Source organism: Corvus moneduloides, chromosome 1 (assembly GCF_009650955.1).
Source record: "Corvus moneduloides isolate bCorMon1 chromosome 1, bCorMon1.pri, whole genome shotgun sequence".
In the NCBI taxonomy this organism is placed as follows: Eukaryota; Metazoa; Chordata; class Aves; order Passeriformes; family Corvidae; genus Corvus; species Corvus moneduloides.
In genome coordinates this window covers 19,859,304-19,873,354 of record NC_045476.1, presented here as the reverse complement: position 1 = coordinate 19,873,354, position 14,051 = coordinate 19,859,304, and the positions used below count along the sequence as shown (strand labels likewise).

The 14,051-nt window shown below is 38.3% G+C and overlaps 1 protein-coding gene across 2 annotated transcripts in view; it reads right to left on the bottom strand.

The window, feature by feature from the left end:
- PRTFDC1 (phosphoribosyl transferase domain containing 1) overlaps positions 1-13,743 on the bottom strand; it is a 46,138-nt gene extending 32,395 nt beyond the window's left edge. Inside the window, exons 1-3 of one of the 2 annotated variants that reach the window (XM_032101038.1) lie at positions 13,666-13,743; positions 9,984-10,090; positions 7,842-8,025 (exon numbers count right to left, since the gene is read on the bottom strand). In XM_032101038.1, the coding sequence (XP_031956929.1) occupies positions 7,842-8,025; positions 9,984-10,090; positions 13,666-13,710 (336 nt within the window). In that variant the 5' untranslated portion in view covers positions 13,711-13,743. The remainder of the gene's footprint in view (positions 1-7,841; positions 8,026-9,983; positions 10,091-13,665) is intronic. The other variant, XM_032101030.1, reaches the window with a different exon arrangement.
- Between the last annotated feature and the right edge of the window lie 308 nt (positions 13,744-14,051).

Genomic DNA, 14,051 nt, shown 5'->3' with positions numbered 1-14,051 from the left:
TGCCATGCAGGTGAAAGGAGACCATCTGCCTCCAGACCTAAGAAGTTTCAAGAATCTGACTTTTAAGTTCATGTTTTATTCCACATAGTATGACCTTCTTCAGTTTATCTTAGAATACTGTGAAAACTAGGCTGGTTCATGAAAGTAACTAGGGTTGAAATATCCACACTTCTGATACCTTTGAGGAGCATCTCTCAGGTAAAGCAGAAGGTGAGTCTGAGGCTTGCACACATGGTAGTAAGGATCCCTTGACTATGGGCAGACTCCTTTTTCCAGCAAGAACTGTGCTGACTAAAGAAGTTACTGCCCACAAGCTGTCCCCAGCTGCTTGTTAAGTCTCCCTCTGGCAGGGGTTACTGAGATGCATGTGTGCATCTGGGTCACTAAAAATTAATCCAGCAAGCTCAAGCGGTCCAAACAGAAAGTCTCTCATAAATGGTATCATCTGGGCTGAAACAGGAAGTGCTCAGAAGCAGCTGAGCTGGCCCATGTGACTGCCTGGAGGGCACTGCAGTCCCTCAAGAATGAACTCCAGACGGTCACTGTTCCAGCCAGTGCAGATGCAATCAGAAAAGAGACCCACCTCCAGTGTCTGAGTTTTCACACCAAATCACTAGCTGTCTGTACCTGATGTACAGATTAATCTGGCAGGAGAGTTTACTCTCAAAGTGCCTGAATTGTGCTGCTACTCTTGTAACACCACCCACAATTTAACCAAAGAGACTGCCATTCTTCTCTTTACATTTTTGTGAATTTCTTTTAAAGGTTCATCAGCTAGCTGCAAGCTTTGGGGATGACTTCCACTACTAACATTTTCGGCTATTTCTCTGAAAAGTGTGAGTGTCTCTAAGGCTGACAGTTTGCAGTAAGACACTGCTGCATGTTGATGTGGTTTTTTGGTTTTTTTTGAAAAATATTCTATTTTTAAAGAAGTCTTAACACTTGAAAAAGGAACATTTGGACACAATTTGGAGAACTGTGAATTGTAGCATCTCCAAACATTCAATTCACAAAAAATATGATCTGTTTCCACTGTTCATCACCTTCTTAACCATCTCAAGTCTTACTAAGTTTCAGAGAATACCTGAAGCATAAGAGATAACAGACAGAGCATCAATGCCTGCTTAAGATTTGAGAGTGTCTTTGGCTTGGAGGTGTAAAAGACCTTTTACTCACTTGTTTTAGCATCTTATGGAACTTTCACTCAAAAAGATCCTACTACTTTGAGATGTAAATGCCATTTTGTCCATTCATAGATATGGAAAGTGCACAGAGATAAAATCCCTTTGGCAATTCTAGGAGGAGATTTCCCAAATCTCTCATCATTAACTTGCCCATATGACATCTCTCTGGTAGCATCATCTACAATCAACAGAACATATTTCTCAGAACAGCAACAACTTTAAGGTCTAGATCCCTGACACTGGTAGCTTCTATGGACTAAATTATGTTATGTTTCTGCTTCCCATTAGCATCTAAAACTATGCTAAAAATGCTGCAAAATTCTCTGTAAAGTTGTTCACTGTCTACAGTACTGACTGCAAGACATATATCTGAAAAAAGTTGACTATATTTTAGTTTTTGAATGTCTAGTACACACACAACCTCTCTCCAAATTAAATAAACCACAAATTACTAATTTTCAGATTAAACCTACACTGAAGTTATTTATTTGCATGTCAAATGTATAATTCACAGATAATTTGGAGTTCAGTCCTCTGAAATTATGGTAGAACTTTGCTTTAAATTTGACAGGAATTCATTCTATCAGGTAGGCTCCAGTTTGTAATTCTTCCATGGCTACTCAGCATCAAGAAGATGATGCAGTCATCAGCTTAACTGTGTACATGAAGCAAAATAAAGGGATCTCACAATCTGCCCAAGAGAAAACCTGTTAGTACAAAAACTAATGTGAATTCTCTTTCATCTCAGGATGTACATTTTCCTCAGGAGATCACAAGTTGTGTTTTCCTCTGTGACACAGCAATGGAGATAAACAATCATCGTAACAGTGGTGTAGAGTCTGGGTATAGACTTGAATCACTAAATGCAAGCAAGACAGTTTTTTCTTCTGTGTTGTTAAATTAATACAACCATTTTGAGGTTACTTGCTTTTTCAGGGTCATGATTTCAACATATTTTTAAATGCAAAGTTCATAGTGATCTTTAAAAGTCAAGTTACATACAATAAAATTATACTGAATAATAGGTTATTATGAAAAGCAGGACTGTAAATTTTATACCACTCTGATTATAGTCTGATGCTTCATGCTGTTGAGTCTTTTAGGAATTAAGTACACTCATTTGGTGCATGAGAAGGAAACCTGCATGGCAGAAAAACAAATTGTTTTACTACATTTACCAAGCTTTCAACTTACTCATTATAAAATCCCTCTGTTTCCTTGCCCCTGCAGTAGAGAGATTTAGCAAAACTATTTACTGAGGTGGCTTCATATAGCAAAAACATTCAGATTTCTACTAAACAATGATAGTTTTGTTGCTTGTTTTCAGATTCTTGCAGCACTAATAGTCCTGTTTATGCCAAGACTAATAACCAACAGTTGTAAATATGTTTCAAACAACTGGAGGCTGAAGAGGAAACAGATCATATCAATGGATTTGTTTGTGAACAGAATTCAATGCAGTCATTGTGCATGGATTACAATTCAGCAGTCACATTTTTACATTTTTTTTATTTGTTATGTTCTGGAAACCATAAATAATGTACTCATTTTAAAGAATTACATGAATTGACCAAATCCACATAATCCTCTGCAAGTTCATTCATATTTGGAGCATCAAACACATCTTTGGGCAAGCTGTTCCAGTGCCTCACCAGCTTCATCATAAAAAAAATCTCCCTTTATATCTAGTCTAAACGTATCCTCTGTCAATTTAAAGGCATTTTCCCTTGTCCTATCATTCCACAGCCTTGTAAATATCCCTCCACCTTTCTTGTAGGCCCCTTTGAGGTACTGGCCACCTCCTCTAAGGTGTCCCCAAAGCCTTCTCTTCTCCAGGCTGAACAACCCCAACTGAATCAGCCTGTCTTCCTAGGAGAGGTGCTCCAAACCTGTGATCATCTTTGTAGCCCTCCTCCAGACTCCCTCCAACAGATCCATGTCTTTGAAATACAGAGGACTCCAGAGCTGGATGCAGTACTCCAGGTAGGGTCCCAAAGTTATTCAAAATAACAGAGTTTGTTATAACAATGTAATTTCAAAATAACAGAGACGGCTGGACTTCTGCCACTTTAGCCCACATATATAACCAAAGAAATCACAAAAGACTTAAGGAAAAATAACAATCTCATTCCTAGTTTACCTCTCCATGGTTTTCAGTGAAAAAAGGTTATGCCACCAAGATTCACTTGCCCTTCCCCAAGATGTGAGCTTTACTATCATACCTATTTTATAAAATATAGTAATTAGGAGAATTAGATAAATATCTATGGATAACTATATGGGAATACGAAACATTTCACAAGAACAGGTAGCAATGCATGCAGAAAGCACACTGGTCTGCCTAATAAAAGTGTGTGGTGTTCCTCCTCTCTTCTGTCAGTCCCCACCACCAGTTTCAACAACGACTCTTATCATGATTCCTCCTCTTTTTAGCTTCCACCACCTATCCACGAAAGAAGTCTTAATTCACATGCATTTACCTTCTCTTCTATTTAGAGGTTGCTGGGAACTTCTCAAGAAAGTCTGCATACTTACTCTACTTCTTAATTTTTTCAATTCCATTTAAAACTTGAGGTTGACTTAAAGATCACATTTGGCATAGCCATGGAACAGGATTAGGTGATATTGTTGCATCTCTTAGTAGTGGATTAGACTTGCTAAGCCAGAACATCCTCTTCTGTCTCAAGCTGTAATTCAACCTTTACCTTTTCAGCTTGTCCTAAATTGTCTCTTCCAGACTGAACAAAGAGAAGGTCTAATTGCTGTTTACAGTCTACTCTTCTGCTACACTTCTTATAGAATGTTTTTTACTAAAACATACCCTATTCAGCCCTTCTCTTTATGACATCCACACCCTTCTATTTTTTTGTTCACTCTCTCTTTTGGTTCATCCTCAAGCATTCATCCTTGTCTAGTCCTATCATTTAATTGAAAACGCCCTAGTAAAATATCTTCCTAATTTCTCTGTTATACTTCCCTCTGGATTCTCCCTAATTAGCTCTTTAATCTCCTAAAGTTATCAGTATCACAAACTTATTACAGAATTTCTGGATCCACCATCTCTCCTGCTAGGGTCACATTCTCCTTAGATGGCATTTCCCAACTCAACTTCTTCCACCATTAATTTTCATCCTTGACTTCAACATACCATGCTTCTGAAAATATTTTTGAATTCTCCTTTCAATCTGAAACCCTCACCCATTTTCAACTTCAGAACTCCCGTTCCCTGTGGAGGAACAATCACTCAGGAAAAAAATTCAGTATGGTAAAAATAGAGTAAATTTTATTCCTCCAGTTTTAAATTCAAAAATCTCTGCAGCCAATTCCACCATCCCTGACTTATATTAAAATCCAGTATCTTAGAGCTTAATATCTAAAAAGCTGCTAGATTCTATCAGTTCTCATGTCAGTGTTTCTAGAATACAGTGTTTTCCCCTAAAACTTGGTGTGTACCTTTCTATATAATCATATTTCACATGAGGACTATTGTAGGGCTTCTTGCTCTACCCACTATACTTCTTGCCTTGCTACTCTTGAGTTCATTCAAAAAAGTGTATGTTTTCTCTTCTCTGCCTCTTAAAACTCGGAGCTGCTGTTCTCGTTCAGATTTCCATCCGGAAAATGCATTTGATTTTCCTCTCCATCTACTTACTGACTTATCCTTAACTCTACCTGATGCTTCCTATCTTTTTACTCCTGAAATCATATTTTCTAACTCTCATCTTGGTGCCTTCTTTTAATCTGCCCCTTGTAAAATACAGGAAAGTTTCTCACAAAAATGTAAAAATGTTCAGGCACATATGACAATATTTTGCAAACCAGATAAAACCATCCTGATTATGGAAGTACAAGCAGCCATTCATCTCATTAATATCCAGAGAATCTAAATGGACTATGGTTTTTTTTTTAATCAATTCATTTGCATGAAGAAATCTTACAAAAGAAGATACATGCCCAGCTTTCAGCTACGTAATCTGAAAGCAGATCCTAACATACTAATTAAGTCAAATTCTAAAGTCTAAATTCTGTAATATTATGACAGCTTTGAAAAACAAAGAGCCATGTAAAACTGGTCATATTTGCAATCTCCTTTTCCTGTAATCATGTCTCTATGCCAACCAGCAAAGTACAACATTTTCCACTGATGCTTGGTAATTAAGGTGTACTTTCACAGATGCCAAGATCTGATTCTGGGTCACAATTACAGCCCATTTTTGCTATCCTATTGAACCAAGAAATCCCACTTTGAATTACAACCGCTAAAAATGAACTAACCTTTCAATACTGAAGCTGGAATGAGACAATACAAAAATCCCATGAGTTTGAGCTGAAATTAGTTGCTGGATTTAAACAGCTGGAGGGGGGAAGGGAGACATGTCTGAAGTAAGCATATTGAGAGCAGCAGAACTCCCTTCAGGAGAGAAAGAGAGAACAGTTAGTAAAAGGAAGCAGGATAAATAATGCGAGAAGAACAGTGTCTATAAAATGACAAAGGGATAAAAAGCAAGAGCAGTAATAAGTCTTACTAGAAAGTGGAACAGAAAACACAAAGGAAAGCAAAGGAGTGGAACTTGTGATGCTCCAAGATTTTAAGTAGAGTCTTATCTCTAAAGCTGTAATTATTGCCTCTGATTAAAGTGTAAAACACTGAGAAAGATATGCTATTACAGAATAAACTAACATGGGAGATTTGGGAGTTTCATATAAGTCTGGGATAAAGAGTAACTCCAGCTAGGGACAGCGAGTTCCTCAAGTGTTCTGAGCCCAGCTGTGTTGACAAAGGAACATTCTCCAAAACCTGCAATTGCACAGGACACAACAGTAACTTAAGATGCAAAGGATGGCAGGGAGTGGTACTGGTGCTTTAGTCAGCATTATATTTATGTATATCTCATGGACTGCATCTACCAATATTAAAGTAATTTCAAATTTCTACTGCAGTGTCATTCAGCTTCTGAAGACCAGACAGGTATCAAGCCCTGATCCAAGCACTAAATCAAGGACAGCTTCAGCCTATAAATACATGACACCTCCTTGAAAGTACATATAAGAAAAAAGAATATATTTAAAAAAAAACAGATGCAGGCACTAGTTCTTGGGAAGGTGCTACCTTTCTGATACAGCATGAGGTTAGGACCCAAAAGATGAATAGCCACTAAATGCTAAGATCATCTAGGACTTAGTATTGGTAATTGCACCTTCCCATAATAAAATTCTTAGCACTGTTTCAGCTTGATTTAACCTACTTTTACATTATTTCCTAAGCTAAAGATGTGAAGATTTCCACATTTTTGCAGTACACATCTTCTGCCACTCATTGATTACGGGTTAGTATGGCTAATAACATTTGACCCCAAGGAAAGAAATTTTAGAACCAGGATATCTTCATACTGGCTAAAAGATAACCCTATAGAAAAAGCACATGCATTACCTATATGCCAGATGCAAAATAAAACCCAATTTAAGTAATTCCACTGTTTGCTCAGCAGCGTTACTGAAGTGCTATCGTAACTACACAAAAAAAACGTGAGTAAAATTTCCATGTGCCATTATGTGAGACAAACATTACAATTTATTAATTATTTCTGTAATACTGCTGAATATATAGAAAATAACTAATATTAGTATTTCACACATGCTTCATAGAACTAACTAATTCTTGAAAGAGAAGTCCCAGGACCAAATCCTAGCCAAATGGCTACAAAAGGTTCTCATTCACTTTTTTTCCACTATGAAAAAAAGTCAGACTGGATCTGTGAAAGTTAGGAAAAGTTTATAGTCACTGGGGTCAGAAGAAAACGCCAGCCAACAAACTGTGGAAAGGATGTAGAGTTACTGTGGGAACTACTGGACACAGCAAGTTGCATTTCTGCAAGACACCATTTTATCACTTCATTTATTTAGTGTACTTCCTCAGACCTTTCTACATGAACTTACAGAAATGCTCCCTCACTATGAAACATGCACTGCAAGGTAGAATATAAATTTATAACTTATACAATAAGAAATCGTAATTAGAGGTTCTAAAAAAATGCTAGTCATCTCACTATCAATATCCCCACTGACACAGGTGAATTATTATTGCATAATTTCCTCTGAAGATAACAGAAGGTCTTGATGACTACTTCAACACTGGATTTGATTCAATGGCTTGTTTCATTTTCTTGTAGAACACTATCATCATCTGGTGGTATATTTTGCTGCTATGTAAACTGCATGCTGTGAAGATGAAAGCATTTCATTTACCTAGTATTAAACATTTAGAAGAAGACACAGATTTACCACCTTGTAGTTATGCCAAACTATGTGGGGGTGGAAAATGCAGTGGCATGAAATTAACTTGACAGAACTGCTGAGGATTTTGATAACAAACAAGATGTCGACATTTTACATGAACGAAATTTGAATACTTCTCTGTCCAGAAGTAAAAGACAGACTAAATAAAACAATAGAGCTCAAGGATGCTTCATATCCTCATTCATACTATCTACAAAGTATGAGGGATATGAGTTTTTAGAGAAAACTTCACAGGTTTTTCAAACAGAAATATTTTTCACATAGTTTTTCTTATAATTGGAGGCGGAGATCTCATATGCAAAAGTCAACTATTTATTACAACATTCAACCAGAATCTACATAAATCAGTTGTTGACTTACGTGGTAACTTTTCAGTCTAACAAAATCGACTTTCATGGAGATGAACCTTTCTGAATTTCTGCTAAGATTTTTAATGTGCTCCACAAGATCAGCACAGAACTTGTAGCCACCTTTGAGGACACAGAGAACCACAATATCATTGTCTCCAAGGTCTTGCATAATATCTTTGGCCAGTCGTTCTGTCCTGGGCAAAAAAAAAAAATTAAGGATAAAGTAACATTAGATGCAGATGCTCTAAGTTCATGGTATGCTTTACAAACAAACACTATGGTGAGTATAAAGCTTGACTGACATTGTTCAAGTATCGTGACTTCACAGAATCACAGTCATTTAGGTTGGAAAAGACTTTCAAGATCGTCACGTCCACCCTTTGATTGATCATCACAACGTCAGCTAGACCATAACAGTAAGTGCCATGTCCAGTCATTTCTTGAACACCTCCAGGAATGGTGACTCTACCACCTTCCAAGACAGTCCATTCCAGTGCTTGACTGGGTTTGGATCCAGCTCACAGAAGGCAGATACAGAGTGATGGATGCATGATGCAAAGCACTTGAATCTGGTGAACCTTAAATGCATAAATTCCCCAGCTATACAAACAGGAGCTACACATCTCAGTATATTTTGGGCTCATAAATATGTCAGAGACTCGAGAGAAAAGAATGTGAGCTAGCCTTCCATTTTACCTCACAGGAATTACCAGTATAAAACATACCTGTACAAACCCCTAATTTGTTATGTTAGTTACTGCACAAGAACAACAAATTCAGTGAAAGACAGGGAAAAGAATTATTTGAAATATTTCATGCTGATTGGCTTTGGAAGATGCTATCCCTACAATTTTAATAAAAATATACATAAATACTAGAAAGAAATAGAGCATCAGTCAAAAGCTTATATTATCACTATTTTGTACAGCTCGCTGTTTTATACAGCAGAAATGAAAAGTGCAAAGAGCTTCAGTGACTTGTTCAAGGTCAAACATAGGTAAATAATCGAGCAAATGCCCCATTAAAACCCACAGTTGTGGGGTTCCCAACCAAACCTGTCTTCCCTTTGACAATTCTGCATTGCAAACACAATATGGCAGATGACTGGAAACAAAAGACACATTTCTGCCAGGTAATGCTGCATACGTTTTCAAGAAAAAAAAAATTAATCTTAATAATAAATATAAATAATAAATATTAATCTTAAAGATAGCATTTCTAGACCCACAATAGGGTACTGGGTCATTTCTAGATGTAATGCAGTATCCACAGAAAATTCAACAATGTCATTTGATGTTTTGAGGAAAAACAGCTCAGTGCATTATACTCTGTAAACACACTGGAAAATTCTTTGATAGCTCTCTGAATTAGATTAGTAGTTTCAATAAGAGTAGGCTTGTTGACAGGATACAATTTATTAAATAATCCTATCATCTATCCCATGCCTTTCATTATTACACTTTTCAGGTTTAGCTGTTTTTTTCTTTGTCTACCAACTGTAATACAGAAATCAATTTGCTTCTACATAAATACATCAATTGAACTTTACTGAAATCTGTGCATGGAGCAGAGAATAATAAGCTCTAGACTGAAGATAATATCCTAAGTATGAGAAACGGCTGTTGCTTCATTTCCACATCTTTGTATTTTTAATGCTCTAGTAAATTCATATAGCAATAATTAGTATACTTTTCATTTGAGAAATAGAAGATACTAGAAATATGAGATCATCTCATTTGATCTGAAATATATAATTCCTTTTAGTGTTGTAAGAATGAGGATCACTTACTTTACTGAAGATTAATAAAATAGTCTTTTATCATCTTTTATCAAGTCTAAGAATAATGGGGAAATCCTCTCATTAAGAAACATTTCTTTGATGAATTTTCATTTTTTTATATTATTCCTCAGATTGTTTGGAGCCAAAATTTCCAAGAACTCCAAAGACCACTTTGTGTGTTAAAAGTGTATGAACTCCAGCACAGATAAAAATGTACTAATTTAAATTATTAAATAAGAATAGCCAAGTTTTTAACTTTTAATATTTTAGGACAAAGATTATACATACACTGTATATGGATGACAGCCTTCATAAAAAAGGATAATACTACTGACCAAACAATTTATTTAGTGACATTCAAACTACACATACCTGTCAACAATAATGCCATGAGGTATGAGCACATATTCCAGATCTCCATAGTAGTGCTGAGGATAAGTGAACAAATCCAGACTGTATCCAGGCCAATTGTCTGAAATCTGAATATCAAATAGTACAGTCAAGAACACTTCATGGTGTTTGACATTATGTAACTGATACAAAGTCAGCATTCTAGTACACTCTATTGGATGCCATACTTTCTTCCAGTTACAAATTACTATTTTGCTTCTCTCATTAATTATTTTGCTTCTCAGTATATCTCAGACATCAAATGCTACAGTTTTTTCCTCACAGAATGTGAGAAATCTCACCTGAAATTACAAACAACTGGATAGATAAAGGAAATATTTAATACTAATCTACTGTCAAAAGTAAGTTTCTAAGGACTTTCAAACACAAAATGCCAGTAAGAAGGGATTCTCCAGTGGGAGATTCAGATGGTGGAATTAAAAGTAATAAAATTCTATATTAAAATTGTACATTTCTAGTTTAGAATTACTTAAAAGTCATAAATAAATAAATAAATATTCTACAGATGAAACAGCACACATGGAGAATAATTTATGTGGTTCATGGATATCTATACAAATCAGTGAAAAACTGTACTTCTTGCCAAAGGTGAGGTTCTTAATTTAGATATCATCAAAGATAAGTGATTACAAAATGTTTGCATCTCACCTCACTATCAAACTAGTCTGTAAATCCATATATTTACAGAAAAAAAATATACATTGATTTTGTAAGTGTCAGAATACAAAGATTAGACCTCTCAGCATACAACGGTAGTAGAGATTAAGGTCAAAAATTCGCCAACAGTGGAAGGCTTCAAAAAGCTATGAAATGCAAAGTCACCAGCAAAAAAACTAAACAAACTCCAAAACAAAAATTTTCCCTATTCCTTATGAAAGACAAGATCTGAAGGTTCACAAGGTATCTTGAAATCATTACAAAGCTTTTCTTCAGTACTGGTTCAGGATAAAAAGCGACACCTAATAGGTTTTCTTTACAATCATATTCCTCAAGTCACACATTGTCTTTCTACAGCTTGGCTGCAGGAATCTTGAGTAAAAGGAGAAATGGTGACAAACTTGCCATTGTGCAGTGCATGTCTTAATGGCATTTTTGCTACAGATAGTCCTTAAAGGACCATCACTGAAACTAACCTCTGCTTACCATTTTACAGTAGAGCAATAAACTGTTTCTCACAAATATTTTTGCTAAGATAACATATTTGATGTTAAGCTGTTCCTCCACATCTGCTCTTCTTTAACTCAGACACAGCTCTGCCTCATGCTGGATTGAAACACTGTTCTGCCTTGTGGATTTTGGGTTGCTTGGGCACTTTTTTTGCATATTAATTGACAGCTACAGACACCTTGACTGGAATGTTTTCTTAACTCTACCCAAAAATTTCTGCATCAAAAAATGTTATTCGTTGGCAACTGCTACTGAATGTTTGGCCATGAAGGGAATGACTGGGAGATCACTGGAATCAATGAAAGCTTTTCACCTGACTTACACAAGCCTTGAAACTACACAAAAGAAAAAAGTTACTTAGTTGTGTTCCTCATTTCCATAGAAACAGGAGATTATAAATATCCTCCTTGGCGAGGTTTTTAATTAGAGGCAAATCTTGCTCCAAAAACACTGCTGTAGTCGGCCTGGAAAGACTATTTTCCCATCTACTTTTTCAGTGCATGGGGGGGGCTGAAACTTTAAAAACATTTTGTAGCAATGAACAGTCTGTTCAAATGCATTTTAATGTAAAGTGAAACAATTTCATTAAGTATTACAAACACCCACTAGCAAACCCTGTCAGTGCTGCTAACTTCTGCATTCTTGTCAAATTGCACGGTTTCAGTGTGACGCAGAACATCAAATTAAATGGAGAGAAACTGCTTCAGAATTCATACAACCAATAACTTTTACTTAGGTTACATTAACTCCTTTATGAAATAAGATAAGGATGAAATTTTGATTCTCCCATTTATCCTTCTGGTTCTCTAGAATAGCAGAGCATAAACAGCTTAACTCTGCAATAATATTGAAGTTCTTGTTTACAAGTGCTTGCTGGCATTTGACAAATAATGCAAAGTAAATGTGAGTGAAATCCACATGTACTTTCAAATTAATGATTTGTCTAATATAATAAGCCTGTTTCATATTCTTCTTTCCTTTAAACAGGCACTTCCCAACAACAACTCTTAGAAATTCTCATTTATCCTAAAGCCAGCCACAGTATTATGCTATAAGAGAATTTTCAAGTAACTGTAAATTCTTATTACTATTCTGTTTGAGAATTTTAAAAGACCTTGAAAATATGAAGGAAAAAATTCTGATTTTTTCAGAAAAAAAAAGCAGTATTCAACTAGATAAGTAAATAAATATTCTAAATACTTTGGCACACTTCTGTGTAAAAAACTCCTACAGTGAAAGAAAGACCTACTTTTAAAGTTCAGGCTTTGCATGTTTGAATAGCCCAGCAGATACTCTTCTTAAGTCTTTAACAAGTTGGATGTGAATGGATACAAAAAGGAATACAAATACATGGCAATATCCAAAAGTGTTCTCTTGAGGCCTAAGAGAGAAGCTGAAGACATTCAATTGCAACACCTTTGGAAGAATATTACTAGTTTTGTTGTCTGGTAAAATGAGCACAGGTGAAGTTTGAGCACAGTCCTCAGCTCCAAGCGAGCATCAAGGAAGTCCAGCTTTTGTAACTCAAACTATGCTGTGCTGGACTTACTGCTGGTTGGGTTTTCAGGGAGTTGAGCAGAAAAAATGAAACCAGTGCAGCAGAAGATGGTCATGCACATTCACGTCCTTCTTTGCAATAACCTCATGTTGCTTTGGTGATACACAGTCACCCACTTTAAGAATGTCATTTATTACACAGGTGTCAGGAGAGCTGGTGGATGTGCAGTGTTTTCAGACAGCTCGAACACAGAGATGGGTCCTTCGCAAGGGGCTTGGCAGGGACGTTGGAGTGGACAGAGTGTGACCCCTGCCTACACAGAGGGCCCTGTCCTGTAGGCAGCTGTCCTGTGAATCTTCTGTTAAAATCCTAATGCCACATTAAAATAAGAACATACCTAAGGTCGTGGCAGTGATGGCATTTGCTTCATAGGGGAATCTGGTGTGTCTATCAGAATAAGGATCACATTCATTCATTTTTGCATCATTTATCCACCCCCACCCCAGCAGAACACGGGCAGCCCAACGTGCTTTCACAGCGCTCGCAGACCCCCAGGGGCCTCTCAGAGTTCTGGTGGGAGAAAGACATCTCGGGATCCCTGGGGATCCTCATCCCCGTTACTGAAGGAGTCTGGGGAAGCACAGCCACCGCCACAGGAGCCGCTCGGGGTGATTCCGGACCGTGTCTTCACGGCGGAAACCAAGAGCGCGGCGCAGCCCGACACGCCCGTCCCCCTCCGGCGGCCGCAGCCGGGCCGGGGCCGGCGGGCGTGGCGGGACCGGCGCAGGGTGAGGGGACGCGGCCCCAGCGCCGGCCGGGGGGCCCGGAGCGAGCGGGAGAAGGGAAGGGGAGGAGAGGGCGGGGGGTTCAGCACAAAGCGCCGAGGGGCAGAGGGGAAGCGGGGCCGGGAACCGGGGAGGGACCGCGGCCGGCGGGGGGCGAGCGGCCGAGGCGGACCGGGCCGCGCTCCGCATTTACCACAACGCCGCGGCCTCCAGCGCTGCTCCCGCCCTGCCCGGCCATGTTCCCGCGCGCGCCCGCCCGAGGGGCTGCGGCGGGGCGGGGCCGCGCCGGGGGAGCGCGGCTGCAGCGGGTGCGGGGTGCGGGGTGCGGGGTGCGGGATGGAAACTGTGCAGGTGTAGGTACGGTCGGGAGGGTGGAAAGGCTTGGGCAGGGCTGACCAAGGGGCCTGGCCTGGGTTAGTAGGTAAAATTAAACTGGTGTGGTTTAAACTGCCGTTTTAACAGGACTTTGCTTATACTCCAGGAGAGAATAAAGCAAATTTCCAATAGTTCAGTAATCATACTTTCCATCCTCGCTGTCTGCTGGAGTTGCTGCTCCTTCCCCACCACCGTGCACATGCT